Below are 27,688 nucleotides of genomic sequence, written 5' to 3' on the forward strand. Positions count from 1 at the left end.
TTTGAGAATTTACAAACTCCCGAGAATCCATCTCGTGCTGAGCCGGCTAATTTTCACTGATCCGAACCACCAATCACAATGAGGCTTCCAGGAAGTTGATTGCACATCAAACACACAAGAATCTGCAGATCCGCATCCAAATTGTCTGCTTTTCAGCTTGGCCATTTATTGTCTAACGTGTTGAAGACACAATAGCAACATGACATCACATTGTTTGTAAACAACTGGCAACGGGGAACTGAAAGGTGCCAGAAGGCGATTGACTTCAAATGACCCGGAGTGAGAAATCCTCAATTTTAGTCATTTACTTCCAAATGAATTTGTGAGTGAGAGGGACAAATGGCGTGTGCTGTGACGGAGGCAAGATGGCGTCCCAGGACAGGACAGGCCAGGCCAGGCCAGGCCAGGACAGGACAGGACAGGACAGGACAGGACAGGACAGGTCAGGACAGGACAGGCCAGGCCAGGCCAGGCCAGGACAGGACAGGACATGACAGGACAGGACAGGCCAGGCCAGACCGGCCAGCAAAGCGCCGCAGTCGGTAGGCTTTGTGGGAAGTGTTTTTTCACAGCCTGCTCGCAGCGCGCAATCGGCGTCCGAGTCGTTCATTTGAGCAACGCAAAAGTCCGTTCTCAAATTGCAAAGTGTGAATGAGTTTGCAATGGACTTTCCTGATGAAATGCCAAAGCAAGTGATGTCGCAATAACGTCAACTTGTCACCCGACGGCAAGTTGAAGATCGCCGTTGGAGTCATGGACGTGGATTTTGTTTGCTCATGCTGAAAGCTGCGCTTTGAAGCGTGACGCCATCGTGGCAAGATCTACTGTTTGTTCTACGACTTGGAGGAGATTTGGGAGTCGGACGCGCGATGCAGCAAGAAGCACGTTGACATCAACAATCTGGAAGCAATTTGGAAGCCTTTTATTTGCCGTCTTTCTTCGCCGGATCCTCCTCTGCTCTATCTACTTCCGCCGCTTTCCCAGAGAGAAGCTCCTCCCCTTCCGTCGGTGACGTCATGGTGATGACCAATAAGCTGCCCGCAGACGGGGCCGCCGAGCCGTGATGCCAAGGAGAGGGCGGAGCCTGCAAAGTGCAAAAACAATAGGGGCCATGTAGATGGTGGATGTGGTGGATTTTGAGCCAGCTCGGATGGATGATGGATGATGGATGGATGATGGATGATGGATGGATGATGGATGGGTGGATGATTAATGGATGAATGACGGATGAATGACGGATGGATCAATGATGGATGGATGCGTGCGTGCTCCCCGCGGGCCACTTTGACAGCTGATAGTTTTAATTGTGTGTCTTATTTCAAATAAAGAACTCCTGAAGTGAGTGAGTGCTATCCAAGCAATGGTCACCCCCCCCCCCCCAACACCCCCCCCCCCCCTTGTGGCTTTTGGGAAGGCCAAGTCGGCCAATTGACAATATTGCGAGCAACATGACAAAAAAAACCTTATTATTATTATTTTTTAAATATTTTTTGGGGGGGGCTTGATAGCATTTCTCATCCTAACTTGAAAGCGGACATCAACCATCACATTTGCTGTCGCGTTTCAAAGGTTGGTGTCTTCTTGTTTTCTCAGATCTACAAAGGATTTCGTGTCAAATATCCGCCGCATGGACTTGCGGAGGCCGGCAAGCGACAAAGAAGACGGGGCTGTTTTTTTTTTGTCAACGCTTCGGCGTACTTTTAAGGTTAGCATCACGGGAGGCGTCCGTTTTTCTCGGATTGGATTCGATTGAACGAAATGTCTGCCTTGCCTTTCAAGGTTGGCGGTTGAAGACAATTTTCAAGTGTGTCGCGATCAATCCAATCATGAAAATTGCAATTTTGATGACATGGATATTGAAATTGGTTGGCGGGCTTTTTTCTTGCAACTGGAGTGGCAACCAGGCATGCTAAGTGTTTTTTTTTATGCTCATCATCCAAAACGCTCGCCGTGCTGGCAATTTGGAATCATTGATTCGTTTCCTACTCCCGAATGGAAAGCATGGATTGGACTTTTGGTGGAATTGTTCGTCCACGATTGAAAAATGCCGATGCGGTGATTTCGGAAACGTGTGAGACGACGAGATTTGCAGTTCAAAGAAGCAGCAGCAAATCCAAAATGGCACCTGCTCGCGAGTCTGCTCGTAGCTCTTCTTGAGCTTGGCGAAGGTTCCCGCCATTCCCGCCTGGGCCGTCGCCTTCACGGCCGCCTTGAACATTTTGGGTGTGCCGGGTCGGAGTGGAATGACCTGGGCAGCGTCTTTGCCGCCTCCCCTTTCCTCCGGTTTCTTGTCTTTGGTCAGCATGGTCCTGAAGGACAACACGGAAGGTACGTGACGGACGCCGACGCGCACGCCGACGCGCACGCCGGAGGAGGCTTTGCTGGCTTACTTGGCCTTCTTGCGGAGAAGTTTCTGGGACTCTGGATAGTGGACCAGGATTTCCGCCAGGTCCTTCTTGTCCAGAATGAACAGGTTGGCGAATCCGTGCGCCTTCACGTTGGCGGTGCGCCGGTTCCCGCCACCCCCTGCCAACAAACTGACCAATGGGAGAGCACAAGGTTGGCAGCCCCGCATGTACTTTTTTTTTTTTTTTTTTTAAAGAGCAGTTCATTCGGTAACGTCATCATCATTGCTCTTTTTTATTTTTCTTCCTGTTTACGTCAACCTCTACTTCCTGTCCACATCTCCAGCCAATTCTTTTCCGTCCACATGCACTTTTACTTCCCGTTTATGTCTTTGTGTGAATGTCAACGTTGGCCGCTTTTGGCTCCTTGATGTCCTTTTCCCGCCCGCCAGCCGCCATCCTCCGGCACGGTACAGAATCACAGGAAGATCCACAGAGGCGCCAAAATCAAGGAACCAGTCAAGAACTTTTTGAGCTCTTTCGATGGTAAACGGATCATACATTGTAAGTCTTTTATTTCTGTCAATCGTTGCTTATTATACTTGAAGTATCACATGATTTCTGTTGGACATCAATCATTCACGTCTGTCGGTTGTCCCTCCTCCAGATCATCCGCAAAGGTGAGCGGCTTCTTCGGGTCCGCCATCGGCGGCTTATTTATTTATTGACGGAAGCTCACCTTTAAACGTCAAGCCTCGCATAAATACACAAACTGAGCTCTGCCCGGAGCAGGTCTACGTCCGTCCGTCCGTCCGTCGACGTCCGTCCGTCGACGTCCGTCCGTCCGTCCGTCCGTCCGTCCGTGTCAGTCCAGACCGTCAATGACGCAACGACGCAAGCGGCCACGCCTCTCTTTATTTGCATATGAAGACGAACGGACATTGTCTTAAGATGTCCACATTGTGGACGGGCGCTACGACGAAGAGAAGAACAACGTCCAGACATCAATCAATTGTTGTTGCGGCAACGAGACGTGCTGATTGGACGGTCATTCCGCGACACGGCACCGAGCAACGTCAACAACTTCATCCTATCGGCGACCTCCTCCTCAAACCGAGGAATAAATAAAGGATCTCCACAAGCACAATTTCAAACGGAAGAAGCCGTTTGGATTCAAGATGGATTCGGCCAAGGTGGACGTCGTGTCCACATCGCCGTCCCCCTCAACACGCACGGACGCGACACGTGCCGCAAATGTGTCCGTTCTGCGGTCGAGCGTCCGCGTGGCGCTCGTTGCGACTCACCTGATCTCGCCAAACACTGAACCTGCTCGGATGGTGACAAAAACGGTCTGAAGGTCCGGCCCGCCCACCACTTGGACCTCCCCCTGCTTGATGATGTACATTTCCCTGCCGATCTCACCCTGCATCACACGCAAACGTGCACGCACACGTTAAACACATCCACACGCACGAGGACGAGCGGCGGCGGACACGGACCTTCTTACACACGAAGTCTCCTGGCAGGTAGACAACAGATTTGAGTCTCGTCAGCATGTCAAACACCATCTGACGATCACAACCCTGACGGGCGCGCGCAGCACACGTTGGCTCGATGCTTGCGGGCGTGTCGGTGATGTTGGCAGACACTGACCTGGAAGAGCGCCACCTTGCTGACGATGGAGTAGTTGACGTCCACGGCCATGTCCTGTCTCATCTTGGCCGGAAGCTGCAACAGCAACTCTTGCTCGTCTACGTAACGCAACGGTAAACGCGCACGCGCACACGCACACGCAATGTGACACACTCCAAACGTGAGGCACACACGTGCGTGCGATTGGCGCTCAGTTACCCAGCATGCCTTGGCTCTTCCACGTGTAGTCGTACCAGGTCTTGATGCGGTTGCGGACGGCCTTGGGAATGTCGTACGAGTTCATGTATTTGGCGGTGCCGTCCACGCAGGCCCGGTAGTAGTTCTCGCCGGCCGTGGCCGCGCCCACCACGTCCCTCATCTGGAAGACACCGCCAAGGCTCGGAGTCAGGGTCCGGCCGGGTCCGGGGAGGCGGCGGGGGACGCTCGGCCTCAACCCACCTGTCCAATCATGATGGAGAAAGCGAAGACGCCCACAAAATAGTTGATGAGCTGGAAGCAGATCTCGAAGACGGTGGTCGGGTCCGGAAGGCCGCCGATGGTGATCAACGTCTTCACCGCGAAGTAGTAACAGCGGATGTAACTGCACACGCAGGGAGGTCAAGCTACAAGCTAACAGAATCAATGCTAACAAGCTACATGCTAACAGCGGATGTAACTGCACACGCAGGGAGGTCAAGCTACAAGCTAACAGAATCGATGCTAACATGCTACATGCTAACAGCGGATGTAACTGCACACGCAGGGAGGTCAAGCTACAAGCTAACAGAATCAATGCTAACAAGCTACATGCTAACAGCGGATGTAACTGCACACGCAGGGAGGTCAAGCTACAAGCTAACAGAATCTATGCTAACATGCTACATGCTAACATTGGATGTATAGGCACACATAGGGACATCAAAATAAAAGCTAACAGAATCGATGCTAACAAGCAGTGACGTGCAGTGAGCTGAGGTTTGGGTCGGCAGGCAGTCGCAAATTGAGACGCACACACGCCAATCGCAAATGTGTGTCGGAAGGCGAGTGTAAAACGTATCCTAGGGTGACCATATTTTCATTTCTAAAAAAAGAGGACACTCAGCCTGACCTCGAGATTCTTGATACGCAGATACAAGATTCCATACATTCAAACTATTTCAACATAAGCCTCCTCTGTATGGCTAGAAAATAAAACAACAAATAACATTACTCTTTTGAAGTTTTACATTTTGTGCTCTTTTTGCCAGCCGCGGTAAACGTAGCAGCGCCCTCCCATTTGCCACACAACGACAAACGGACCATTTCAAACCCGCAAAGAATGCGATAAAGTGAATTCCAATTCCTCACAAAATCAAGCTAGCACTAGCAATGCCGAACAACATGTCAGTGAAACAGCCACAAAGACAATCTTTGCTTTTGCACCATTCTTTTGTGAAAAGTACGTCTAATTCTTTGTCCCTTACTTGGCTGAAGATCCGGCAGCCGAGGCGTTGGTCTCCCGTCCGTCAAAAGATGACGTTTTCCCTCAAAAGAAAGGCGTGAAAACCGTTGGATGTGTTCCAGAGTGGCGTCGTCTTACCGCTTTGCTGTGCACGAAGTGCGTTTTGAATTCCCGAATGCACCGAGGACGTACGTTGGCGTAGGAATAATGCGGCGACGTTGAAAGGCTGCGTAGCGATCTGCCATTTTGCGTCGAGGACTTCCGACTGCGAAACTGACTACGCATGCGCAAACACACATCGCAACGCGGACAGGGCTGGCAAAAGCGCAGTCGCGGCGTGCCTTCGGGAGGATCATTTTTGCCTGCAGGCCAGACAAAGTAGCGAGTCATTTTTAACTGAGGTATGAAAATCACCGAATGTTGCCACTTTTAAACCTATAGGTGGTGTCGGCTTTCTGAAATGAAAGAAAGAATTCAAATAAATAGAATTTTTTTCATTTCAGCCTGGGGTAGGCAGTGCCTACCTTGCCTATCCTGACCGCACGTCACTGCTAAAAAGCTACATGCTAACAGTGGACGGAAAGGCACACGCAGGGACATCAAGCTACACGCTAACAGGGAAGACAAGCCGACAGGGAAGACAAGCCGGCAGGGAAGACAAGCCAACAGGGAAGACAAGCCGGCAGGGAAGACAAGCCGACAGGGAAGACAAGCCGGCAGGGAAGACAAGCCGACAGGGAAGACAAGCCGGCAGGGAAGACAAGCCGGCAGGGAAGACAAGCCGGCAGGGAAGACAAGCCGGCAGGGAAGACAAGCCGGCAGGGAAGACAAGCCGGCAGGGAAGACAAGCCGACAGGGAAGACAAGCCGGCAGGGAAGACAAGCCGACAGGGAAGACAAGCCGGCAGGGAAGACAAGCCGGGTCCTCCAGGCAGTTCTTATCTCCTTACGCGTTGCCTTTCCCGTCGTAGACCCACTTGGTTGACGCTAAGCCTTGGTAGTCGGACCCCCAGTAGAAGAGGCACGCGTTGATGTGCAGAGAGTAGAGCAGGTAGGAGGAGGTCCGGATCACCCTGGCGCGAGCCCCATTTTAGTCGGACCCCAGACACCAGAAGCCCCCCGGATTACCTGTAGATGTAGGCCTTCTTCATCACCGCTTCCATTCTGTCGTTGAACTCGAAGAAAACGTGGTACTGAGAGAGACACCAGTCACGTCAATCACTTCAGTCCGCGGTCAGACCGGACCGCACGAAAAGCGCCGTAGAAACGCAACCTTGAGCAGACGAGGAAATCGCAGCAGAGACGTGACTCCCGTCCAGTAGTAGAAGATCTCCAAGGGAAACAGACTGATGATGTCCATCTGCAGAGGGCAGCAAAGCAATCAACCAAAATGGGCCAGCCTGTCTCCGCATGGGGGCTGGACTCGTTTTAAAGGGAGTCAGTAGCTGTTGACTTGTTTGGGACTGGGCCACGGGTGAGTCACGTAAAGTTGGTCCTATTTCTTGAGACGTGTCCTCGTCTGGTTCTAAGGTGACGCTAGCAGAATGCCTCCCAATGTTTTCTAGATCGATGCTTAGGTGATTCCAGCTTGTCTCTACAATTCCTCTAGAAATGTGCTGGCGCTAGAACGTACCTTGAACCTCTCGGTGCTCATGTAGTTTTCCTGCATTGCTTTTTTATCGCACTGAAACAGAACGTAACGGATGCAGTAAGGGGCGGAAGCAGAAGACACAGGAAGTAGACAAAACAAGAAGACAAGTTTGTCTTGGGTCCCTGACCACGATATCTCCCCCGCGGACAAACTGTAGGCGGGGCTGGAAGACCAGGATGTCCGCGATGTAAATGAGGTCGCAGGTGTAGTCCACCAGGAGCCACAGGCGGAGGTTCTCCGGCGTCTGGTACGGAAAGGCCCAGCGGACGGGTATCAACCAAACGTTCCAGTTCCAGGCGGCGACCACCAAGAACAGCCACAGCACGTAGACCAGGTCTGCAAGCCCACACGGCAACGTGTCAGCAGGAGGCCTCCGACTCACAAAACATTGACGGTGAGCGGCTCCATGCTTGAGGGGAAGCAGCCGCAGTCTTGCGTGAAAGGTTTTCGATGTCTCCCTCCTCCCACACAGCTGAGGGTCGTTATCAGGCTTCTCCAGAACTTGCTGATCATTTGAATCCCCTCTTTTGGAGGGAGACATCTGAAAGACGCAGGACTGAGGCTCTCCACGAGCAAGATTGCCGAGCCCTGTTGTCGACCAATCGGTGGATGATGGAGATCTGTCTTGGATTGGACCTCGAGTGCTTCGAGGTTGTCTTTCGAATCTCTGGGGATTTGTTCTCAAGTGGATCTGGCTTGCTTGTCAGTGCCTCAAACATGGTTTTGGACGGGCAGAAAGGCGCTTCTAACCCGTTGTGGAATACGCGTTATACAAACCGGTGAAGGGGTCGATGCTGGAGGGGAAGCGGAATTCCACGATGGCTCGCAGCCATTTGGGCATGGTCGGAAGTTTGGGAATTGGAACAGGATGTCCCAGAAGATGAAAGAGGAATACGCCTTCTTCCTCTTCTTCCTTTCCGGCGGTGGGGGCTTCTCCCTTGTCTTCTCCAGGTGGGGGTGGGGGAGGTGGCGCTCTGCTGGGAGCTGAAGCAACACGACAAGGTCAACAGTCCATCGCTGCAAAGTCCATAGTGAGAAGGGAAAGTGTTTCCCAGCCAAGGTCAGTCGTCATGGCGACACGGACGTTCAGACTTACAGGCAGCGGGACTTTCCTGCTCCGACTCGTCCGGATCAACCAGACGGTCTTTGTGGCGTTCCGTCCGACCTTTAAAGAGCCGTACCAGCTGGACCAGGCGGTCCTGGACCACCACGCTTCCGACACTCGCCGCCGAGGCCGGACGGACGCTGACAAACGACAAACGGGACACGACAAACGACAAACGGGACGTGGAGGTTAGGGTTAAGGACCGAGCGGTCTTCTGCATGAGGCTTCTACTCACTCTGCAGTCAGCAGGTCACCTTGACTGGACCAGGACTTGAGTCCTACCCTCAGCGGCTCGTCGTCGTGCTCGCCCACCGAGAGATCTTCGGTCCCGCTGGGACAAGACCGAAAGGAAGAGGTCTACATGATATCGCGGTTCATTTTTATACTACTGCAATTTCTTGAGAATAACTCGCATTTGTGTCTTATATGCAGCCTGAAAGTTGTCTTCCAAAAGCAGATTTTTCTGGGTCCGTCCCCCACGCCCCACCCAGATGTACTGATTGGTTGACTGGGATTTCTTGTGTTCAGACACTTCAAGTGCTTTCTTGTGTCAAAGGAAGTCGTCTAACTTTGCGGAAAGTTCGGTTTTGTCAACACTTGAGCTTTGGGCCGACCAAACGGGATCTCGCAAAAGCAAACAACTGCAGAATGGCGAGAGAAACTGGTTGGCATCTGGGGACGCCACTTTTATCCGAAAGCCCACATCCAGTAAAGAGCTTCTTTCATTGACTTTTTGTGACCACGGTCCTCACCTTTTTCACGTCCTCACCTTTTTCACGTCCTCACCTTTTTCACGTCCTCACCTTTTTCACGACCGATCCACTTACAGGCCATCATGATTCTTGGTGAGCAACAAAAATGACCGGGCCTGCTCTAACTTTTGGGGGTCTCTTTTGTTGCCCGCGGCCGCCATTGAAGGTCACCTGAGGTTTGACAGGGCGGGATCGCCGACAGTCAGCATGGGGGCGCGGCACGGCGGCGGGATCGTCTCCAGGAGGGCCGCCCCTATTCCCGCTTCCGGCCGCTGACCTGCTGGAGCGCACAAAAGACAACGTGACGTGGCCGCGTCATCAGGAAGGGAAACGGTTGGAGGGTCAACGCGGGGTCAACGCAGACCAGCAATCAATTCCCCGTAACGGTTGCCTGAGCATTCGCCGACGGGGCCCGCAGGAAACAAAAGCAAACGTGTTGTTTGACCGGCGTCGAGCCCTTGCGAAAAGCCGTCGCAGGGCGTGAACGATGACGTCCACCTTCCGCCCGCTTTGAACTTTCAAGGCAAGGAAACTGTTGCGTGACGACGCCCGTCGTCACTGGCAACATTTCAACCGATTTGGACGTTGGCACGGTGGAAAAATGTCCTTTCCGCGGTCACGGCGGCGACGTAGTCTTAAGGCTAGCATGTTAGCATGATTTTGAAATGATAGCATTGTTTGACTGGTTCACCTTCCGCTCTGCATGAGTTTGGTGCGTTCCAGATGCTCGCACCTGCGGACACGCACACACGCAGACTCCACGCCGGCAACCCTTGCTGACATTTGTGACAAGACTCGATGGGCGCACATTGTGACATCACTTCCTCTTTCTGCTCATTCACTTGTTGATATTTTTTTTCAAAAGTCATTATTTGAGTTCCGGGGCCCCAATCGATTGAATGTGGCCCCAGAAGCCAAACGTGTTTGGCAGCCGTTTGTTTATTTGCGGTTGCGTTTGAGGCGAAAGCGTGCGAGAGCTGCTGCCGCTTGTCGTCACCTTCGTCTGCAACTCGAGCTCCGCCTCCAACCTGAAAGTCAAACCAACTCACGTCAGTCTGATGGGACCAGGTGCGAGAGCAGGATGCAGGGTGACGTCACCTGATCGTCTCGCGGGCTGGCCCAACTCCGGGAAAGGGCGCCGACTTCCGCTGGCCCGGCTGAGCTTTGAGCGCCACCTTCAGGCGGGCACCTGCTGAACAGCACGCAATGAAGGATTACTCGGCTTCTTCTTCGTCTTCTCGCGACTTGAATTTGTTCCGTCAGCAAGCGCTTCACTCAAGTTACTGCCAGATGAAAGGAATTCAGTCTCTTCCTGTCCTTCCTTCGTCTCATTTCACTCTCAGGGCAAGCGAGCGGATTCTTCTTTGGATTCACTGTCGTGTTGTGACGACAACGTTCAGTGTGCCCTCAGGCTTGCCTGCGAGGCGCAGATGTTAGCGCTCTGCCTTGCTTGCCGTCTCGGTGGAGGCCAAGTGACCGGAGTGCTGAGAGTGTTGCGATTTCTCCGATTTCTCCGATTTGCGCTGACCTGTTTTCTATCGTGTGCCTTTTCGTTACATTTATTTGTTTTTCTTGTTCAACTCAAGTACAGTACGAGTTATTGTTGGAGACATTTTCCGTCCTTCGGCTGTTAGTCAACCAGTCGTGTTGCATGTGCACCTTTAACTCATTGACTGGCAGCCATTTTGACTGACGCAACCTCCTTCACTCCCGGCAGTTTTATTGGATTTGGACAGATTTTGTCAGGGCCCACAAAATATTGTCTTCTATGGCTATCAAAACCTGGAACCTACCAAAAGAAAGATTACAGTCTCTTCTTTCATCAGAAAAAGGGTACATTTTTATCAGTTTGTTTGGTGTGGGGAAAAGAGCTTCTTTGCAACATGGCCCTGGTTGATCTCTTATACTCTGCTGCCTCCTGCTGGCCGTTTTTGTAATAACTACCATTGCTTTAAGCGTTCTCTTCAGTTCAGAGGTATATGTTTAAAACAACGTATAAATACGTCTTTGGGAGCACAGTAACGTTAAAATAGAATGTCATTTATACGTTTTGGGGAGCACATGAGTTAAGGGGCGTGGTCTAGAGAGTGACGCAGTTAGCGTGCCTGCCAGCAGCTGCAAAAAAAATAAAATAATGTTTGTCTGGCCCACGCCTGAGTCAAGCTAGCACGCTCGTTTGGAATACTGCAAGCCTTCAACAAAACAAAACAAAGTCGGACAGATTTGTATTTTCCTTCCGTAAGCATACATGCTAATGTTAGCCAAAAAAAACACGCGACCCACAAGGCAATGCTGCTTCCGGGTTGCAACTCGATTTCTTGAAACAGCGATGACAGGATGGGAATTGTTTTCGCTGGGAGCAGATTATTATTATTATTTTGGGGGATTTCTTTTTTTTAGTGCGAGCGGGATGTGTCACCCTCCAATACAAGCAGTAGATCTCGGTCCCTTGCATGGTTCGGGTTCGAGTTCTTGGAGTTCATGTCGGGAATGCATGCAGACAGGAAGCAAACTCACTCGGGCTCGTCCTCGTTTTCCTCCTCCGGGATGTTGGGAAGTCTGCGGAGCACGCGAGACAGAAGGGACGGATGACGCGTAACGGCGACGGACGCGCTGACGCGGGCGCGAGGCCACTCACTGCTCGTCGGACTCGGGCAGACGTCGGATGTCAAAGGCGGTGGCGTGTTCCACCTCCAGCTGTCGGACGGCTTCCTGCGCCGCCCTCCTGGCCGCGCCCTCCGCCACGCGGGCGGCCTCCAGACGCTCCTGCCGCAGTCTGCTTCCGTCACGTCACGATCATCAGAGCGGCGCATTTCACAATTCAAAGAAGGAAACGCGGCGCGAGGACCGACCTTCCCTCCATGTGAGCCAGAACCGCCTGGCCGGCGTCCTTCTTGATGTTCTCCATCAGCGGAATCCAACACGCGTCGTCATCATCCATTTGATACTGAGACAAGACCACAAAGAAATATGGAGGCATTTGAATAGCGCAATATGGTCGTCGCCCGGTGAACATTGTGGGCGTCCCGACTGGACGGCGGACTGCGGCGGTCTCACCTTGTCCTGTTTCTCCTCGTTGGGGTCTTTTGCTGCCGTTTGCTCCAAGAGTTGCGGCCGGCTTTTCTTGGGAAGCGCTGAAAGTCACAAAGATGTGAAGAGCACGTGAGAGGCTTTAGCAAAGTCCCGCTTTGTTGTGAGGATCCACCTTGATGGATTCCTGACAGGTAGCTCTTTTCTTCCCGCCCACTTCTCGGTCCTATTTTTCAATGTCTCTTGTATCATATTTCCTCTGAATGCGAGTGTTCCCCGGCCAGGTTCGTGGCTGACCCCGCCCCCGTTTGTCAGCAGCTTTCTCGTGCCTTTCCCAGTACGAGGAGGCGCCTGAGCTTGGAAGGCGCAGCCAAGAACAGCTTCGGTCTCTCTCCTTTTCCACTCCGGACTCCAAGCAGTGGAGGCAGATGGCCGACCATATTGAGTCTGGGTTCTGCTGGAGGTTTCTTCCCAAGACCGAGTCGCAGAATGTCCTTGCCGGCGCCGCCTGATGGACGCTTGCTCACGTGAACTTCAGCTGCTCGGTTCAGAACTGCAAGTGAGGCGGGTTGTCTGCACCGACAGAACTTGGATGACCTTGGCCAGGGCTAACCATGCTCGCTAGGTACTTCGTTCCCCAGCTCGCCGCAAACTGGGCTCGTTAGCTGCTACGTGCACGTTGTGGCCTCAGGCTGGGAAAGGTGCCGTCTCAATCCGTTTCGCTAAATGCTCGACAACGCTACTTTCAGCAGCTACAGTAGCCTCTCGCTCAAGAAGCTTTGACGGGTTGTGCTTATTGCGCAGACGCTACAAGCCGCTAGCTAGTGCATGTGAGATTGCCAAAAAACAGCAGTTTCAAGTTCCACTTACTCTCCTGAACGTCACCGTCCGCTTGCTGCGTCAACACAAAGGACTCGTTTATTGGTGGCCGCACGGGAGACGGCAAGTGTTTTTGTCAACATTGGATTCACGTCAAAGATTGAAGTGATATTAATAATAATAATAATAGATCACTTTTATATCGCGCTTTTTGCGCCTACAGCCCCTCCTACCACCACGACAGTGTGAGTGGCACTGGTGTCGCATTAGTAGCCTACTAATATTGTAAATAATTGATTTTTTGCAACCTGCAAATGTTGAAATTCGACGGAGCCCCAAACATGACATACCAAAAACCGATAAAACCGATCGAATACGTGCGCACGCTGTAACGACAGCACGTACGCACGAACACCTACTTTGTGGGCGCAAACTCGTTACAGCGTGCGCACAAAGTAGGTGTGGCTTCGTATCGGTCAGTTAGATAAGCAAATCGAACGCACCTTCTTTAAAAGTTGAAAGGTCGAGGGAAAGCGACACAATGGAAGGCAGAGCACGATCGAATTCTATTTCAGGCTGGGGACGAGTTCTGAAGACATGGAAAAGTCTGGCATTGCAAGGAATCCTGATCACAGAGAGATTGAAATAGACTATTGAGAGGTACGACTCGGACGCCGGGATCGATTTCATTGTCCATCAACTACAAGGCTCTGGGTAACGACCAATCATAGCTCAGTTAATTGTTGGTGAAAAATAATGACCTCATCGCATGAATTCTGGACAAAATATGAAGTCAATTATTGTTGAAAATGTCTCAATGAGTCAAGCGTCCCTTTAAGATATGATTTTACTGGCCCTGCATTATATCAGGCTGTAAAGTGGCATCAGGAACTACAATGAGTCCGACACCCCTGGGCGGGATCCTGTCCGAGCTGTCGTGGCAGTGATGAGAGTTCACAGCAGGTTTTGGAATGTTCAACAATCGACCCCCCAAAGTCCATTTTTATTCTTGCTTAGGCTTGTGCCGCTTCCATGAGCCGGAGTCGGAGCCGCCGTCCGGTTCTGAGAGAGACTCGTGACACACGCGCGCGCACAAACGTGCCTCGTTGTCCACAGTTGCAGCTTCGAGAGACACGTAAGTACATTTAGCAAAAGCGCAACAGGACGAGATTAGAGTTTGAAACTCCAGTGAAGACGATAACAGTGACCAAGCACTCGCCTTATCAATAAACTAACTGCAGAATAAGAATACAATATATTGACGAGAACATGATAACAAACTTACCCGTAAGCTAAGGCAGGCGTCTTGTTTTGACTAGCGTAGAAAGTTCCACGCAAGTCTACGAGGGTACGCTCCATTTGTTGAACTTCAGGTCCAGTAAGGCGACACGCACGTGTGCCCGCTATGAATGCTTCGTGCGCACCAAGTCGTACATTCTCACAAAATATGAAGTTCGTGCGCACAAACGAGCTTTTTTTACCTTCGATGTCACGTTTGGGGCTCTGGTTTTGGTTGGGGGTCCCGATTGGTCCCGAGTGTGGTCCTGCCCTTCCTCGGGTTGACCAATCCGGGCCCTCAGCCACTTGTGCCCGGCCCCAGGTGTGTCGAGTCACCTCGTTAGTGTGTGTATTCAGTTCCCTGGTTGTGGTCAGTCGGCGCGGGATCATTGCCGCTTGTCGCGGTCACCGCCGGTGTTCTGTCCGTTACTTTGATTTTGGATCCTTTCAGATCTTCGTTTATTGAATACTAACCAGCACCCCGGTTAGAGTTTTTTGTAACATAAAGTATGTCAGTTGAACCTGCATTCCCGCCTCCCTGCATTTGGGTCCTCCACGCCGCACTCGTGACAGACCCGTAACAGTTGAACTTCAGGTCCAGTAAGGCGACACGTACGTGTGCCCGCTATGAATGCTTCGTGCGCACCAAGTCGTACATTCTCACAAAATACGAAGTTCGTGCGCACAAACGAGCTTTTTTCGCCTTCGATGTCACGTTTGGGGCTCCGTAAATGTCATGTCAACTCATTTCAAAGGAATTAGTTCAAGCGCTAACTAGTTTCTTCCCACTTTCCCAAAATGCGACCATGAAGGTCATTGAAGACTCTCACACGAATGTGAGCATGACGAAGATGAGCCCAAATCATCAATGATGACAACATTCAATCTTTCGTTCTGTCAACATTCAAAATGATCTTCATCAAGTAAAAACTTTCAAGCAAACGGAATGATTGCAATCATGGACCACTTGAAATCATTGCTTTGAAATGAGCTCACTCCATTTGCACAAAATTAATTCTTTACACGAGCCGACGTGGAAGAGTCCGTCCGGCGCGACGCATTCTTTCACTTTTGTCCACGCGCGAGTGGACAAAAGCTTGTCGGACGAAAGCGGCGGCATCCCAGCAAAAGGACGCCATCGAGCGCCAAACGCGGCCCGCTCACCTGCTCGTGCGTCGGCTGGGGCAACAAGCGGCCCAGGCTGCCGACGATCCATCCCATAATACTGCAAAGAGGAGATCGCGGCGTTCAGCGGTGACATCATTGCACGCGCGCGCGCGCTTCGCCACGTCTAACAAAACTGTTTGATTTGATTAACAGCCGTTTGTGCAAGAAACTCACCCCGGTGGGAGGGGCCGCTTGTCCGGGGCGGCGAGATGCGTGGACTCCGCCTCCTCCAGCGGGATGAGCACGACTGAGCCGGGAAACGGCAGAAAGACAAAAAGACATTTGTCAATGTGCTTACTTGTCCGTCCAAGTACTTTGCCAATGCAAAGTACAAATTCAAGCAAGGACGCGCGGCAAACGCGCTGTCGTTCTTGTCGTTAGCTTCAACATGCTGAAGGCGGCGTTTGCATCCCGAGAGCGCGTCAGGTTCGAGGGCCAAGTCGCCAAGTACCAAGACTTTACAACGGGACCAGAACGCGGGTTCTCGCGTCGATTCTAGGAAGGCCGCGCTCGGACACTTCTCGAGACGGTAATCTGCCTTGCTCAAGTCACGGGACGGCCAAAGACTTGCGGGAAAAAGGTGGCGGGAAGGCGGAGTCTCACCTGCCGGCGTGGCATCCTGAAAAACATCCACGCACACACACGCACCAATCACGTGACCTGAGGGCGGAGCACAACAAGGGCATTGTGGGAAAGCAAACCTCCATGTGGGCCTGCGTCTTGTTTGTGATGAGGACGGACGGAGGACAAACTTTGTCCCCACCTTCGCTCGCATCCTTCCTGCGGGTACAGCGAGTCAACGTGGACTCCTTCCAAGTCCAACGACAAATGAAGTCGAACGGACGCTACCTGCTCGGTGACGACAACGCCACTTCCTGGTTGGACTCATGCGGAGCGCTCGCCTTCGTCTCCTGAAGAAATCAAAGTCACGCAGAACTCTACAAGACGACGATTCCAACATTTCCAACACGGCGCGCGTCTGACCGTAAGAGGTTGTGGGTCAGCGGCGTGCGCTTGGCGGCGTGGGTTGGTCTCGGGGGGGCGGGGGACAATTCGGAGCAGCCAGCTCATCATGTTGAAAGAGTTTCACTGTGAAAGGACAACACGGACACGATGGCATTCTTTGCATACGCTTGTTTGTTTTGAACCACCGGTGAGAGGCAAGGGGGCGGAGCTACTCCCACAGGTCTCAACGGCCCGCCAGTCCAAATAGGCTCACTTCCTGTCACGTGAATGAATGAGTGAACGCATGTGGATAAACCGAGGAATGCGAAATGCAAGACAACAAAATGAACGAGTGGACGATTGAGTGACTCAAACCTCGAGCGAGTGCGACTGAATGAACGCGTGAACGGATCAATAGGTGCACGCGTGCAGTCGAGGGAGTCGACAGTGGGAAGGTTTGAGTTTGCAGTCTTGCAATGCAGTCGCATCCAATTAGTGACAAGCACCTTCATCTTAATCCTCTTCATCCTCACCACTTTAGCATGCTAGCGGTTTGCAAGTGCGGGTTCCTCAGGTGTTGCGCAACCACCAACGCCTCACCAGTTGAGCAAGCGGTCGGTCGGCTGGTGGCCACGCCGCCATCATCACAATGGCCGCTTGGCGCATCTCGCAATCGTCCCTCGAGCGCTTCCACTTTTTCACTTGCATTCTGGCGTGCTAAATACTTGAGCTAATGTTAGCACGATTGCGATCAACAGTTTTACACAAGTTACCGCCACAATCGCCGGGCGACCGCAGATCTGCACGAGACGCCGTGTGAGACGGATTGGCTGGTGCGAAGAAATGTATTTGTTTTTAAACGTTGGCGAAAATGTGAATGTGCCGATTTCAAGTGCGCCGCACCGCGTCCCGCCCCAAATAGCCTCCAAACGCGTCATCCGCAGCGCACGCATCCGCGCCCGCCGGTGCCAACGACTACATCGACTAGAAAGTGCAATTGCGCGGCCAGAAAAGGCCGAGTTGCTCACGTTGCCTTTGGCGGTTGACGTACCGTTCGCCAACATGTGTTGATGTTTGTGGTGTGGACGCATTTCAATTTATGCTTTGTTAAAATGCCCGCACGAAATAGGCCTAAATATTTTATAATCATTTTAATTCATTATAATAAATGCAATGATAATAAAACATTTTCCGGCCAAGCATTTCTCATTTTCGGGTTTCCGTTTCGGCCAAAGAATTTCCTTCGAGTGCTGACGGTTCCAATCTGAATGGCAACAGGTCGCATGTGTTGATAAATGAACACGAACGCAGCACGTGACGCGCGCATGGATTTAGCTGCTAAGCTGCCTCGACCCCGGATTGCGGCTATTAATAAATAAGCTGCCTGATCCGCACGTCCGACTCGGACTCGAGCGTAAGTAGCAATTGTGTTCTGGCGGCTCGGATGCCGGAGCCGCGCGCCGCCACAAGTTGGCCGGCGGCGCTTCAGAGGCTTCAAGGTCGTCAAGGTCGTCAAGTTTCAGGACGCGCACTTGACGAGGCCCATGAACGTTATCTGCCGGGCGGAACCGGAAGCCCGCATGGACAGAAACCCGAGTCCCAAAGTTGGGCAAACGCCCGCTTGGGCTCGTTGAGGCTTCAAGCGCAAAACCACGACGCGCAAGGTTCTTCTCATCTTTCTGGCACGGCTGCACAATTGGGCCCAAAAATTCGTGAGTGCGAACGAACCCTTTCGAGGACCGGGCTGAACTTCTTCGTTGCGAACACAACTTCTCTGTTCTTTTGGAACATCTTGCTAACAAAAAGAAATGCAGAAAAACAAGACGGGCCGACGACGATTGACTTTCCAGAAGCAGTACCAGAAAGGTACCGGTCCGTCACAACCATCTGGGATTGGAAGACGTCTCGGACTTGTCGAAAAGGCTCCAGATGTGCAGAACAGCAGTTCACGTGATCTTTTCTACTCTTCACTCATCAAAGTGCAAGTTCAAGTTGAAAAAACGTTAACCACGTGATTGTCACGGCCGCCAAAGCGGAGCGAAATTTGTCTCGGAAAAAGACGGCAATCGGCACCGAAAAGACTTCATTGATCAATCGATCAACAAACAACGACAATGAAAAATGAGGCATTTGGAGGAAGTCAGACAACATTTGAATTTTGCAAGCAGAGTCAAAGTTGTCAAATGCTTTCGATGTCTTTTTGGACTCGCTGGATTAAGTCATATTACGTAATAAAGATCCGATCGTACTCCGATGATTTGAAGCGTCCTGAATTTGCGCATTCGCTCTCAAGATGAAGCAAATTCTTCCCACCTGACTGATTGCTTGTCGCATCTCCTCCGGACCGGCAGCACCAGAATCCCAACCAGAGACAAAAGCAGGAGCAGAAGCAGGAGCCGAGTTGAGCGCCGAGATGTGAAGCGATGACGAGTGCGAGCGCTTAACACGACGCATCCAAGCGGATTATCGCAGCCGGCCGCACACGCGCGCTGCAAAAAGTCACACGGGAAGGAAGCGCGTCCAATCAGGTGACGCGAGGTTGGCCTGCGTCTCCTTTCGACTTTCTGGTCGCCTCACAAGAGAAAGTTGACGAGATTGGATTGGTGCCAAAAATCATCGCATTTTTGGGGTTGGTTTGTTGGTGGAGCTGACGATGACGATGACGATGATGATGATGATGACGATGACGATGATGATGATGATGATGATGATGACGATGATGATGATGATGATGATGAGAGCAGCGCCAACCTTGTGAGCTGCGCAGACCGGCTGCCAGTCGCTCTTGGAAGTGAAGCGGATCCAAATCAACCTTGTTTCTGTTTCTATGTTCCTCGCCAGAACCGTCTTGTTGACTTTCACGCTCAGCTTGTAGCGGATGTCGTCATGCATCCGCCATCTTGACGTCTCGGACCCACTGCTGAAAGGAGACGGATGAAGGTCTCCTCGTCCGTCTGGAACTGCTTCAGACGAAGTGCATGCAGGAATGGAAAAAAACGGATTCTGTTGCTTACTTAGGATCGTCCATCCAATCCTCCATCTTTTATCCATCGCGGTCTTGTTTTTCGCTGGCACGTTTTGGCGGCTGCTTGTTCCCACCTGTGTCCGAATCCCGGCTGGCTGGCTGGCCGGGACCCGTTGCCGCCACTCTCTGCCTGGCTGCGGTGGATCCTGCTCAAGTCTCCTTTCCGGTTCGGGTCGTGGCGCCGCCGCGACCGTCCTTTCCGTCCCCCCGGGCTCGGCCGTCGGACGGCGCTTTCCGAGGAGACGGGTCATCTCGGCGGAGAGCTGCGGACTTGATGGGCGTCCCCGTTGCGTCCACCGAGGCCCGCGTCTGACATATTGCCGTTCTGGTGCGGACTCACACAGTTCTGGTGCTGTCCTGTGATGAACTGAAAACAAGTGGAAGTCGGTGTTGATGACGAAGTTGATGATGATGATGATGGACAGAACAGGATGTTGCAGGCGAGCTAATAATTAGCTTCAACGGGCAGGAAATGACCTCATGGCCTCAAGGTCGCGTCCAGCTGGGAAGAAAAGTATTTTTATGAGCGTCTTGTTGACACAAGTTGGAGTCGCCGCGGTGCGTTGTCACGGCAACGCAGAGCAGTGGGACGGCCTGAAGTGACGCGCGGGGGCCAGCGGGGGCGCCGAGGCCCGACTCGCGTGTGGGCGTGTGACTGGGTTCGGGTATTTAAAGAGCGCACGCACACGTCAGCTCTCCTCCCGGCGTTTGCGTGCACGAGTGAAGGTAAGACGACACATTTGACATCAAACATTGGCAGGAAATCAACCTGATGTGACGGAAGTTGCCAAAACTGGCGTCTTCGTCACAGGACATTCACATGTTGTCCTCGTCTTCATGCGTTAACAAACATCTTCTTCATAGGTTTGAACCCGTTCTTGGTGACATCTTCTTTTTGCTTGCAACGTGTTCTTAACAACTTCCCAACATGTTCAAGATTTTCTTCAATTATTCAACATTTTCTCACGCTTGTAACGTGTCCTTGAAATGTTCTCAATGTCGTCTTTGCATATTTTTACGTTCTTAATATTTACTTTGACATTTTCTTCATGTGTTCTTTAGATGTCCCTAAAGTGTTCTTAACATGTTTTCACATGTTGATACGGCGTTTTTTTGAACACATGTTCTCTGACCTTTTCTTGATATGTTCTTAACATGCTTCAACATTTCCCAACAATGCCGTGCGCTAAATGTCTTCTTAAGCCGTTTTCGGTCTTCCTAAAAGCGAGTTGTCGATGTGTGTTCCATTTCTTTAACATGTGAAACTTGTTGTTTTCTTAACATTCCGCTGGCTCGAAGTGCTCGCAAAGTGACAAGCGACGTGCTAAATGTTTCACGCTGACAGATGTTCCATGCGCTAAGGCAGTGGTGGGCAAACTGGGTCCTGGGGGGCCGCGGTCCTGCAGGTTTTGGATGTTTCCCTCTCGCAACACAAGCTGTTTCCAATCAACAGGATCGTTATCGGGCTGATGATGATGAGCAGATCGTATGAATCAGCTGTGTTGGAGAAGGGAACATCCAAAACCTGCAGGACTCCGGCCCTCGAGGACCCAGTTTGCCCACCACTGCGCTACATGCTAAGATGCTAAGATGCTATGTGCTTCCAACGGCTCAGTAAAATGTAGGAGAAATGCTAAAAAACAGGACCTTTTTGACATTACGTGTCAAAAGGTTTTTGGTGACACAAATTGTTTGTATTTTGTCGGTAAGTTTGTCGAGGCCTGCGCTAATTAATGGCCGCGTGTGAAATTTTTTATGCTCACGAGCTCGCAGGCCAACTTGGAAACGTTTTCTTGGAATTGGATTTGTCTGTGCTTGGGTTCAACTTTGAATACGTGCGCGATTCAAACCAGGAACTGGTGGGCAAAGGTCAGCGCGCGCCCTTTGACAGCGGCGCTTTTACTGCGTCTTATCGGCTTTTGCCGCCACGCCCGGCAAACAAACACGCCCGCCAAGTGCAGAGTGCGAACTGCTGCGTGCGAACGCGTCGCTTAGTCACGACTTCGCAATCGCCTCACGAGGACTTTTAGATTGAGCGACGCTGGGGCCAAGCCTGGGCAACCTCATTACAATAAGGACTTTTTTGCCCGCCTGCACTTCCTAAGGACAAAAAGGCCATTTGAAATATGCAAACAAACAATAAGCTCACGGTGTACTTTTTCCCACGATAGCACAAGAAAATCAACATCGAGTGCAAGAAGAAATTTTGCGCACTTTGGTTCAGAGATTTGAAAGTCATCCCGGCGTATGTTTTGTCGCGGGTGTCCTTCAAAACACCCAAACGAATTGTCCTAATCCCGCGGCGGCATCACGCGGAGCAGTCGGGGCGCGTCGGGTTCGTCCCCGCTGATCCCGTCTGCTTGGCGTGCGCGTCGGGTTCGTCCCCGCTGATCCCGTCTGCTTGGCGTGCGCGCCAGCTGATGAAACCGCCACACGTGTTGGGAAGACGATTCGGCGTCAAATGTATCCAGCGACGACGGTAAACATTTTTGATTTGGAAAATGGAGGACCATTCCAGGTGTGACCGCGGGCCGAACGCCGGGCCGAACGCCGGTTGCCCCTCCCTGACCGCCGAATCCATTTGAGGCCGTTCCTCTTCCTGCCAACAGTTCCCAACTCCCTCGTCATGGCGGGCACATAACATTATTAACGTCTGTTTCCCCCTGGCAGGTCATAGGTCAGAGAATTCAAGATGGCGATGGTGTCCGAGTTCCTGGGTCAGCTGACGTTGTCGTACGGCACGGTGAGTCTGATGACGGCGTGACAGCAAGCAGGAAGTAACCTTGCGCTGAAAGCTGAGTTCTGAGAAAAGGTCTTGATTTTCACCAATCTGTACACTTTTTGTCGACCAATCACAAAGCGGTATTGTGTTTGGGGGCGGGATATGCAACTGTGATGAACCCAGAAAGCACCAACGCCGTGGGAAACAACCTAACTTGGACAAATGGACGCTGCAATTAATTCTCTCACGTTTCCTTGTTGAACAGCGAGCGACGCTTTGTGTATTTTTGGCGGGTAAAGACGTTCGTGCTTTTTTCTTTTTTTTTCCTTCCTTCGACCAGAACAAAGATGACATTTTCATCTGTTGCCGTGATTGGTCAAAACAAAAGTTAGGTAAACGTGCACAAGATGCCGCATCGTCCAACCAATCAGCTGGAAGTGCTGCGCGAAGGTCCCGCCTTTCCTGAGCCAATCACTGTGAATATTGTGAACCAGTCATCAAGTTACGCAGGAAGTCCTTCTTTGTTAGCGTTAGCTTGCTAAACTTCTTTGGGCCAATCAGATTAACGGTGTGGTGTGTCCTCTTCAGGAGGCGGAGCCTATCTTCCCCACGGTGGTCGCCTTTCGAGACTTTGACCCAATCAGTGACGCCGCACGACTGGACGCCGCCATGAGGACCAAAGGTTGTTGTTAGCAAGATACACATGATCAATACTCGCATTGTAACTCCCACGCCATTGTTATTATTGCTAAGATTATCATCATCGTGATGAAAGTGTTGTCTTGACTTACAAGTGGCCCAATTTACAATACGGCCGTTTCGAGTCACTGTGCAAGTCGTTGCATGAGTGTGATGCCCTGGCATGTGGGCAAGGAGAGCCACGGCTAACGTTTCGTATATATATATAATAGACACATACAAAATGAGAACACTCGCATTGGTCACAACTCGCACCCCTGACATCACTCCATAGGCCACGCCCCTTAAGGGCATACATCCAACACACAGAAACGAGCCTTTCTCAAAGCATTCTCTTCCCTTATTATGCTTATATTTCGCGTGTTGGGTTGATCTTGATTTCCCCAAAACGTGCGTGCGTGTTTTTGCGGCGGCGGGCTGCGACGAACGTGCGAACGCCGCGTCAGTTCATTCCAATGGAGAAAATGAAAACAATGTCACTCAAGGCGGGGCTGACCGCGATCCTCTTTTGCGCGTTCAGGAGTGGACGAGCAAAGCGTCATCGACATTCTGACGCGGAGGTCGTACGAGCAGCGGCGCGAGATCGCCTTCGAGTACGAGCGCCTCGCCAAGAAGGTGAGCTTCCTGTGACATCACGGCACGTCCGGGGCGTGCGTGGCCGCGTGACGCGCTGGCGTGCGTTTCAGGACCTGCAGACGGCCCTGAAGGGGGCGCTGTCGGGATCTTTGGAGGCGCTGATGCTGGGCCTGATGAAGAGCCCCGCCCAGTACGATGCCTTGGAGCTGAAAGCTGCCATGAAGGCGAGTCCGGGACCCCCGTGACCCCCGTGACCCCCGTGACCGCGACGACCCAGACAAGGACGGCAGGCAGGGACGATGTCGTGCGTGACAAAAGATGAGAACGACGACAACGACGACAACAATTAGCACGAGCAGGACGATGAGGACGACAGCGTACCACCAGAACCGATCACGATGACTTGACAACGATGATGACGATGACGATGATGTGACAAAGACAACAATAGCGAAGATGATACGACAACAACAAAGTCGCGGCCATGTTGGAAACCTAAGTGAGGGCTGACCATGTTTTTCCCGCTCAGGGTCTCGGAACCGACGAGGAGACGCTCAGCGAGATACTTTGCTCCCGGAACACCCGAGAACTGGCCGACATCCAAAAAGTTTACCGAGACTGTAAGTGACCGATTTCTCGCTCTTCCTCGTCAGGCGTTCGATGTTCTCGCAACTCTCAATTGAACTCGATTCATTGAAGACAACCAGCGTTGCATACAAAGTGTTGTCGTTGGTGTAAAAAAACGAGACAACCAGTAAATCCACCGGAAAATCTCAGGGTCTCATGCAAAATGGAACCCTGCGGGACACCGCACCCTAGTGGGGCAGAGCGGCAGGCACTCGGAGCAAAAGGTTCTGCCAAACAGGATCAAATCCGCTCCGACAGAATATCCAACGCTGAAGTCGCATCCAACCAAACAAGACACGCGTGCTTTCCAGCGGAGGTCAAAGGTGACACGTACGTGCGCTCCATTTGCCGGTTACGAGTACTCGCACTGAAAGGTGCAAAAGCAACAGTGCCGATTCAAGTCCATGACTCGGTAAAAGGAAGAAAAAAGTACAAAGTCCCAAATGTACGTACAAAAGTAAGACAGTCCAGAGAACTTTTTCTCGTCCTGTTTTGGCAACACAAAATCTGTACGTGAATGAAATCCCGCCTGAAACCTGAAGGTCACACGTGAGGCGGCGAACGAGTCACTCGGCCACAAAGACCAGCGACTGACGACTCGCCTCATTCAGGTCTCAATTTGTCCCGCCTTCCGTCCCGCCTTCCGTCCTCGTGCCTAAACGCGTCCTGTTTTGTCTGCACGTGACGTATTTGGTGACGTAGACATTCTCGACGCCGATTGGCTGACGCCATGGCGCCCAAAGTGGCCGTTTTTGCGTCGACGTCTTTTTTTGGCGTCGTCCCAGCCCCAGTCGGGACCAATCTTGGTCTGGAGAACCCGCTTGCGCTTGTCTCGGTCTCAAGCGCAGATGTTAAAAGTCCGGTCCTTGAGGGCCTGCATGTTGGACAGCTTTCCCTCGTCCAACACAGCCGATTAGCAACGATCCCGATCATTGAATCAGGTGTGTTGGATGAGGGAAACCTCGCAAACATGCAGGCCCTCAAGGACCGGACTTTTAACACCTGTGCCCGAGCCTCGGTCTCGTCTGGGTGGGCTGCGGGTCTGCGGCAGCGCACAAGATTGGAGATTGGCCCGAAATGCACCTCGAACCTCTTTGTCTGTTTGTCGTCAGTGTTTAAGAAAGACCTGGAGAAAGACGTGGCGGGAGACACGTCGGGAGATTTTGCAAAGCTGCTGCTGGCGCTGGTTCAGGTACGCCGCCAATCGACGCCGACCGCGCGCTCGAACCCCAACTAACGGCCGTGTTGGCGCCTTCAGACCAAACGAGACGAACCCTCCAACGTCGTGGACTACGAGAAGATCGAGGACGACGCCAGGGTGGGTTTCGCCGATCTCAGTCAAGCCATCAATCCACCCGTGAGTCATTGAGCTGTGGCCACGCCCCCTTTGTGACAGCAGAGCCTCTATGACGCCGGCGTGAAGCGCAAAGGAACCGACGTGGCCGTTTGGATTTCCATCCTGACGCAGAGGAGCGCCGCCCACCTGCAGAGAGGTGAACTGCGCCGGGTCGCACCTGCGCCGTCGTCACGCCTCACCGCGTCGCGTCACGTTGTGCGGGTGTGCGCGTGTGCGTGCGTGTGTGCGTGCGCCCGCTCTAGTGTTCGAGCGCTACAAGAGCCACAGTCCGTACGACCTGAAGGAAAGCATCCGCAAGGAGGTCAAAGGAGACCTGGAGAAATCGTTCCTGACTCTCGGTACGTTGTCCGCCGCCCCCCCGATGGCGTGACGCCCGCCGCTCGGCGTTGAGGGTCATTGAGCGTGTCGCCCGCAGTGGAGTGCCTGGAGAGCAAGCAGACGTACTTTGCCGACAGACTCAACGAGGCCATGAAGGTGACGCGATTCGCGTGCGACCCGCGGGTGACCTCGGTCTGACCTCTGTGCGACTTTCAGGGCAAAAGCGCCAAGGAGAAGGTCGTGACTCGCATCCTGGTGTCTCGATGCCAAGTGGACTTGATGAAGATCAGAAGCGAGTTCAAGAAGCGACACGGACGCTCGCTGCATCGCGCCATCAGCGTGAGAACAGAAAACCTGAATAACAATAACACGATTTCTACCATCGATTCACGTCGAATAGGTTGCGGATGCAGACAACGGACCCGCGCGGGCGTGTGCGGTGTCTTTCATTCATGCATGTTTGAGCCCCCCCCCCCATGGCGAAATCCGTCACGGCCTTAAGAGAAGGATCTCAGCTTTCCGATCCCATATCAAGCATTTGGCTACGTTATTCTTCACATCGTTAGCACAGATATCAAGGGGTAGATACCACTCAGCCCCTCTGAGCTGCGCTTATGGCGGCTCGAAGCGAGGCGGGTCCGAAGTCGGCAGCCAAGTCCAAGTGTGTGGACGGCAAGAAAAGCAAAAGAACGAGGATGTCGCTACATCGGGCTGCAGACGCAATTAGTTCAGGGGAAGTGGGGGCAACCGTCACAGGTCACAATATCTGGTGGGGGGGTTTGGGGGGGGTGAAGTCGGAGGCAGACGACTTGAAGTTGCGGGATTGTGGGCTGATGCCGGCTTTTATTGCAGTTGACTTGAAGAAACGCTCTTCACGGTCTGTTGTTCTGTTTCAGGAGCAAACCAAAGGCGACTACCAGCAGGCTTTGCTCAGCTTGTGTGCCGGAGACGACTGAACCCGTGTCGGACCACTTCAGAGACGCACACTCCGGTGGCGAACGCACACGCGGGAGCCTCAAGTGCTTCCTGCGCTGCACGTGTCAATCGGACATTAAAAAGTGGGACCAAATCCAACTGTCTCGTCTCCTTCCTGTTTGTCACTTAAGTTTGCTATAAAAACATAAAAGCTGTGGCGTATTTCAATAGACCAGGTCGACCCAAAGTCCGGTCCAAAGTCCGGCCCAAGGACCGATTGCGGCCCATGTTTCAATTTCCACCGGCAAAAAATATCAAATCCATTGTTTGCGTTCCATCAGCAGCGTTGACCACAGTGGAAATACCACTCGGCGCTATTGAGACCCGTTTGGGGCTTTTTGCTGGTTCTGACCAAGTCATTTCAAAATAAAATACTGCCGAGGAAGTAATTACAAGCCATTGGCTATTTTGGCAGACCTGCTGCCGCGCCGGCAAAGGAAGAACTCCCTGGAGCAAAACGTCCCGTCTGCGTGGTTACGCTTTTGGGTCCACGTGTTCTCGCGTCCCTCGTCAGTTTAATTGCCGGCTTGAGTTCGGTCTTTGCGTCTGTCACGAGTTCCTCGGCTGTCGCGTCGTTTCCATCGGCGCTCTCGGACTTGCTTTAAGTGTCTGCTGGCGATTTCAACGTTTTCCTGAAAAGAAACGGATGTTCTTGCGAGCACGCCCGCCTCGCCTTCCCGCGCTTGCGTCCTCAAGCACGCGGCCATGACACTTTTGTTAGCGGAAGGAAGGCGGCACCGGGTCAAACGGGCCCTTGGAATGTGTTGGGGGTCACAAAAGCAGCCGGCATCTGGCGTCAGCGCATTTTCTTCTCACGGCCGTCGGACTCTCGGCGCAGGCCGGCGCTTCCGTCGTGCCCGCTTGACGCCATTAGGAACATGCAAATGAGGGCTGCCGTTAATGGCCGCCGCCGCAGGGGCGCACCGTGCCGCCGCTAACTTTCATGCCGCAACGCGCTCACCGACACGTCGCGCAGCCCCGGTGGCGGTGCGGCGCCGTTCCTCTCGCTTGCTGGTGCGCTACATTAGCATAAACGTTTGTTCCGCGCGCTAAACACAAGCGGCGAGTCAGACGGCGCCACGGAGGCAAACTGTTTGTCTTTTCATCCCACCTGCACGCCGCCGCCAGCCGCTACGTTTGCTCCTCAATCACACCTTTACAACTTTTGCCTTCCCAAAACAACTCCACGCAAAACTTTGATGCAGCGTTCACATTTACTTCATTT

General features: G+C 52.4%; 2 protein-coding genes across 7 annotated transcripts; one reads left to right on the plus strand and one right to left on the minus strand.

The window, feature by feature from the left end:
- Window positions 1–129: 129 nt before the first annotated feature.
- On the minus strand, window positions 130–18,616 carry cngb1a (cyclic nucleotide gated channel subunit beta 1a). Of its 5 annotated transcripts, none has more exons than XM_086071456.1 (31): window positions 18,478–18,616; window positions 16,204–16,308; window positions 16,069–16,130; window positions 15,921–15,999; window positions 15,823–15,838; window positions 15,394–15,466; window positions 15,217–15,277; window positions 12,826–12,850; window positions 11,983–12,059; window positions 11,778–11,872; window positions 11,564–11,701; window positions 11,443–11,484; window positions 10,024–10,114; window positions 9,923–9,953; window positions 9,097–9,202; window positions 8,409–8,504; window positions 8,165–8,313; window positions 7,846–8,052; window positions 7,196–7,404; window positions 7,051–7,101; window positions 6,691–6,777; window positions 6,546–6,610; window positions 6,368–6,490; window positions 4,437–4,578; window positions 4,197–4,356; window positions 3,999–4,096; window positions 3,845–3,928; window positions 3,650–3,768; window positions 2,391–2,537; window positions 2,126–2,309; window positions 130–1,084 (listed from the first exon to the last, which is right to left on the minus strand). In XM_086071456.1, exons 2-31 carry the CDS (start codon window positions 16,291–16,293, stop codon window positions 923–925), a joined length of 3,069 nt encoding a protein of 1,022 aa, XP_085927582.1. In that variant the 5' UTR covers window positions 16,294–16,308; window positions 18,478–18,616; the 3' UTR covers window positions 130–922. The 5 variants fall into 5 exon arrangements, 4 of the variants coding, with proteins under 4 accessions (XP_085927582.1, XP_085927581.1, XP_085927579.1 ...); XM_086071455.1 differs by having other exon boundaries at window positions 9,097–9,205; XM_086071453.1 differs by having other exon boundaries at window positions 9,097–9,205; window positions 10,024–10,117.
- Window positions 17,600–26,557, plus strand: anxa2b (annexin A2b). Of its 2 annotated transcripts, XM_086071462.1 has the most exons (13): window positions 17,600–19,915; window positions 21,860–21,932; window positions 22,500–22,593; window positions 23,131–23,225; window positions 23,297–23,410; window positions 23,716–23,806; window positions 24,926–25,005; window positions 25,072–25,131; window positions 25,213–25,306; window positions 25,413–25,508; window positions 25,586–25,644; window positions 25,705–25,827; window positions 26,385–26,557. In XM_086071462.1, the coding sequence occupies exons 2-13, from the start codon at window positions 21,882–21,884 to the stop codon at window positions 26,442–26,444; spliced, it is 1,017 nt and encodes a 338-aa protein (XP_085927588.1). In that variant the 5' UTR covers window positions 17,600–19,915; window positions 21,860–21,881; the 3' UTR covers window positions 26,445–26,557. The 2 variants fall into 2 exon arrangements, with proteins under 2 accessions (XP_085927588.1, XP_085927587.1); XM_086071461.1 differs by lacking the exon at window positions 26,385–26,557 and having other exon boundaries at window positions 25,705–26,225.
- Window positions 26,558–27,688: the final 1,131 nt, after the last annotated feature.

Source organism: Leptonotus elevatus, chromosome 3, assembly GCF_054856555.1.
Source record: "Leptonotus elevatus isolate MCC_2025b chromosome 3, RoL_Lele_1.0, whole genome shotgun sequence".
Lineage (NCBI taxonomy): Eukaryota > Metazoa > Chordata > Actinopteri > Syngnathiformes > Syngnathidae > Leptonotus > Leptonotus elevatus.

Excerpts from the sequence above, each read along its gene's own strand:
- anxa2b (XM_086071461.1), top strand. The coding sequence starts at position 21,882 with ATGGCGATGGTGTCCGAGTTCCTGGGTCAGCTGACGTTGTCGTACGGC. Across the intron at positions 22,594-23,130 it reads CGCCGCCATGAGGACCAAAG|GAGTGGACGAGCAAAGCGTC; the intron begins GTTGTTGTTAGC and ends TTGCGCGTTCAG. Across the intron at positions 25,006-25,071 it reads TGCTGCTGGCGCTGGTTCAG|ACCAAACGAGACGAACCCTC; the intron begins GTACGCCGCCAA and ends TGGCGCCTTCAG.
- cngb1a (XM_086071453.1), bottom strand. The coding sequence starts at position 16,293 with ATGATGAGCTGGCTGCTCCGAATTGTCCCCCGCCCCCCCGAGACCAAC. Across the intron at positions 12,851-15,216 it reads CCCAGCCGACGCACGAGCAG|CAAGCGGACGGTGACGTTCA; the intron begins GTGAGCGGGCCG and ends GTGTTGACGCAG. Across the intron at positions 11,873-11,982 it reads ACGAGGAGAAACAGGACAAG|TATCAAATGGATGATGACGA; the intron begins GTGAGACCGCCG and ends GTCTTGTCTCAG.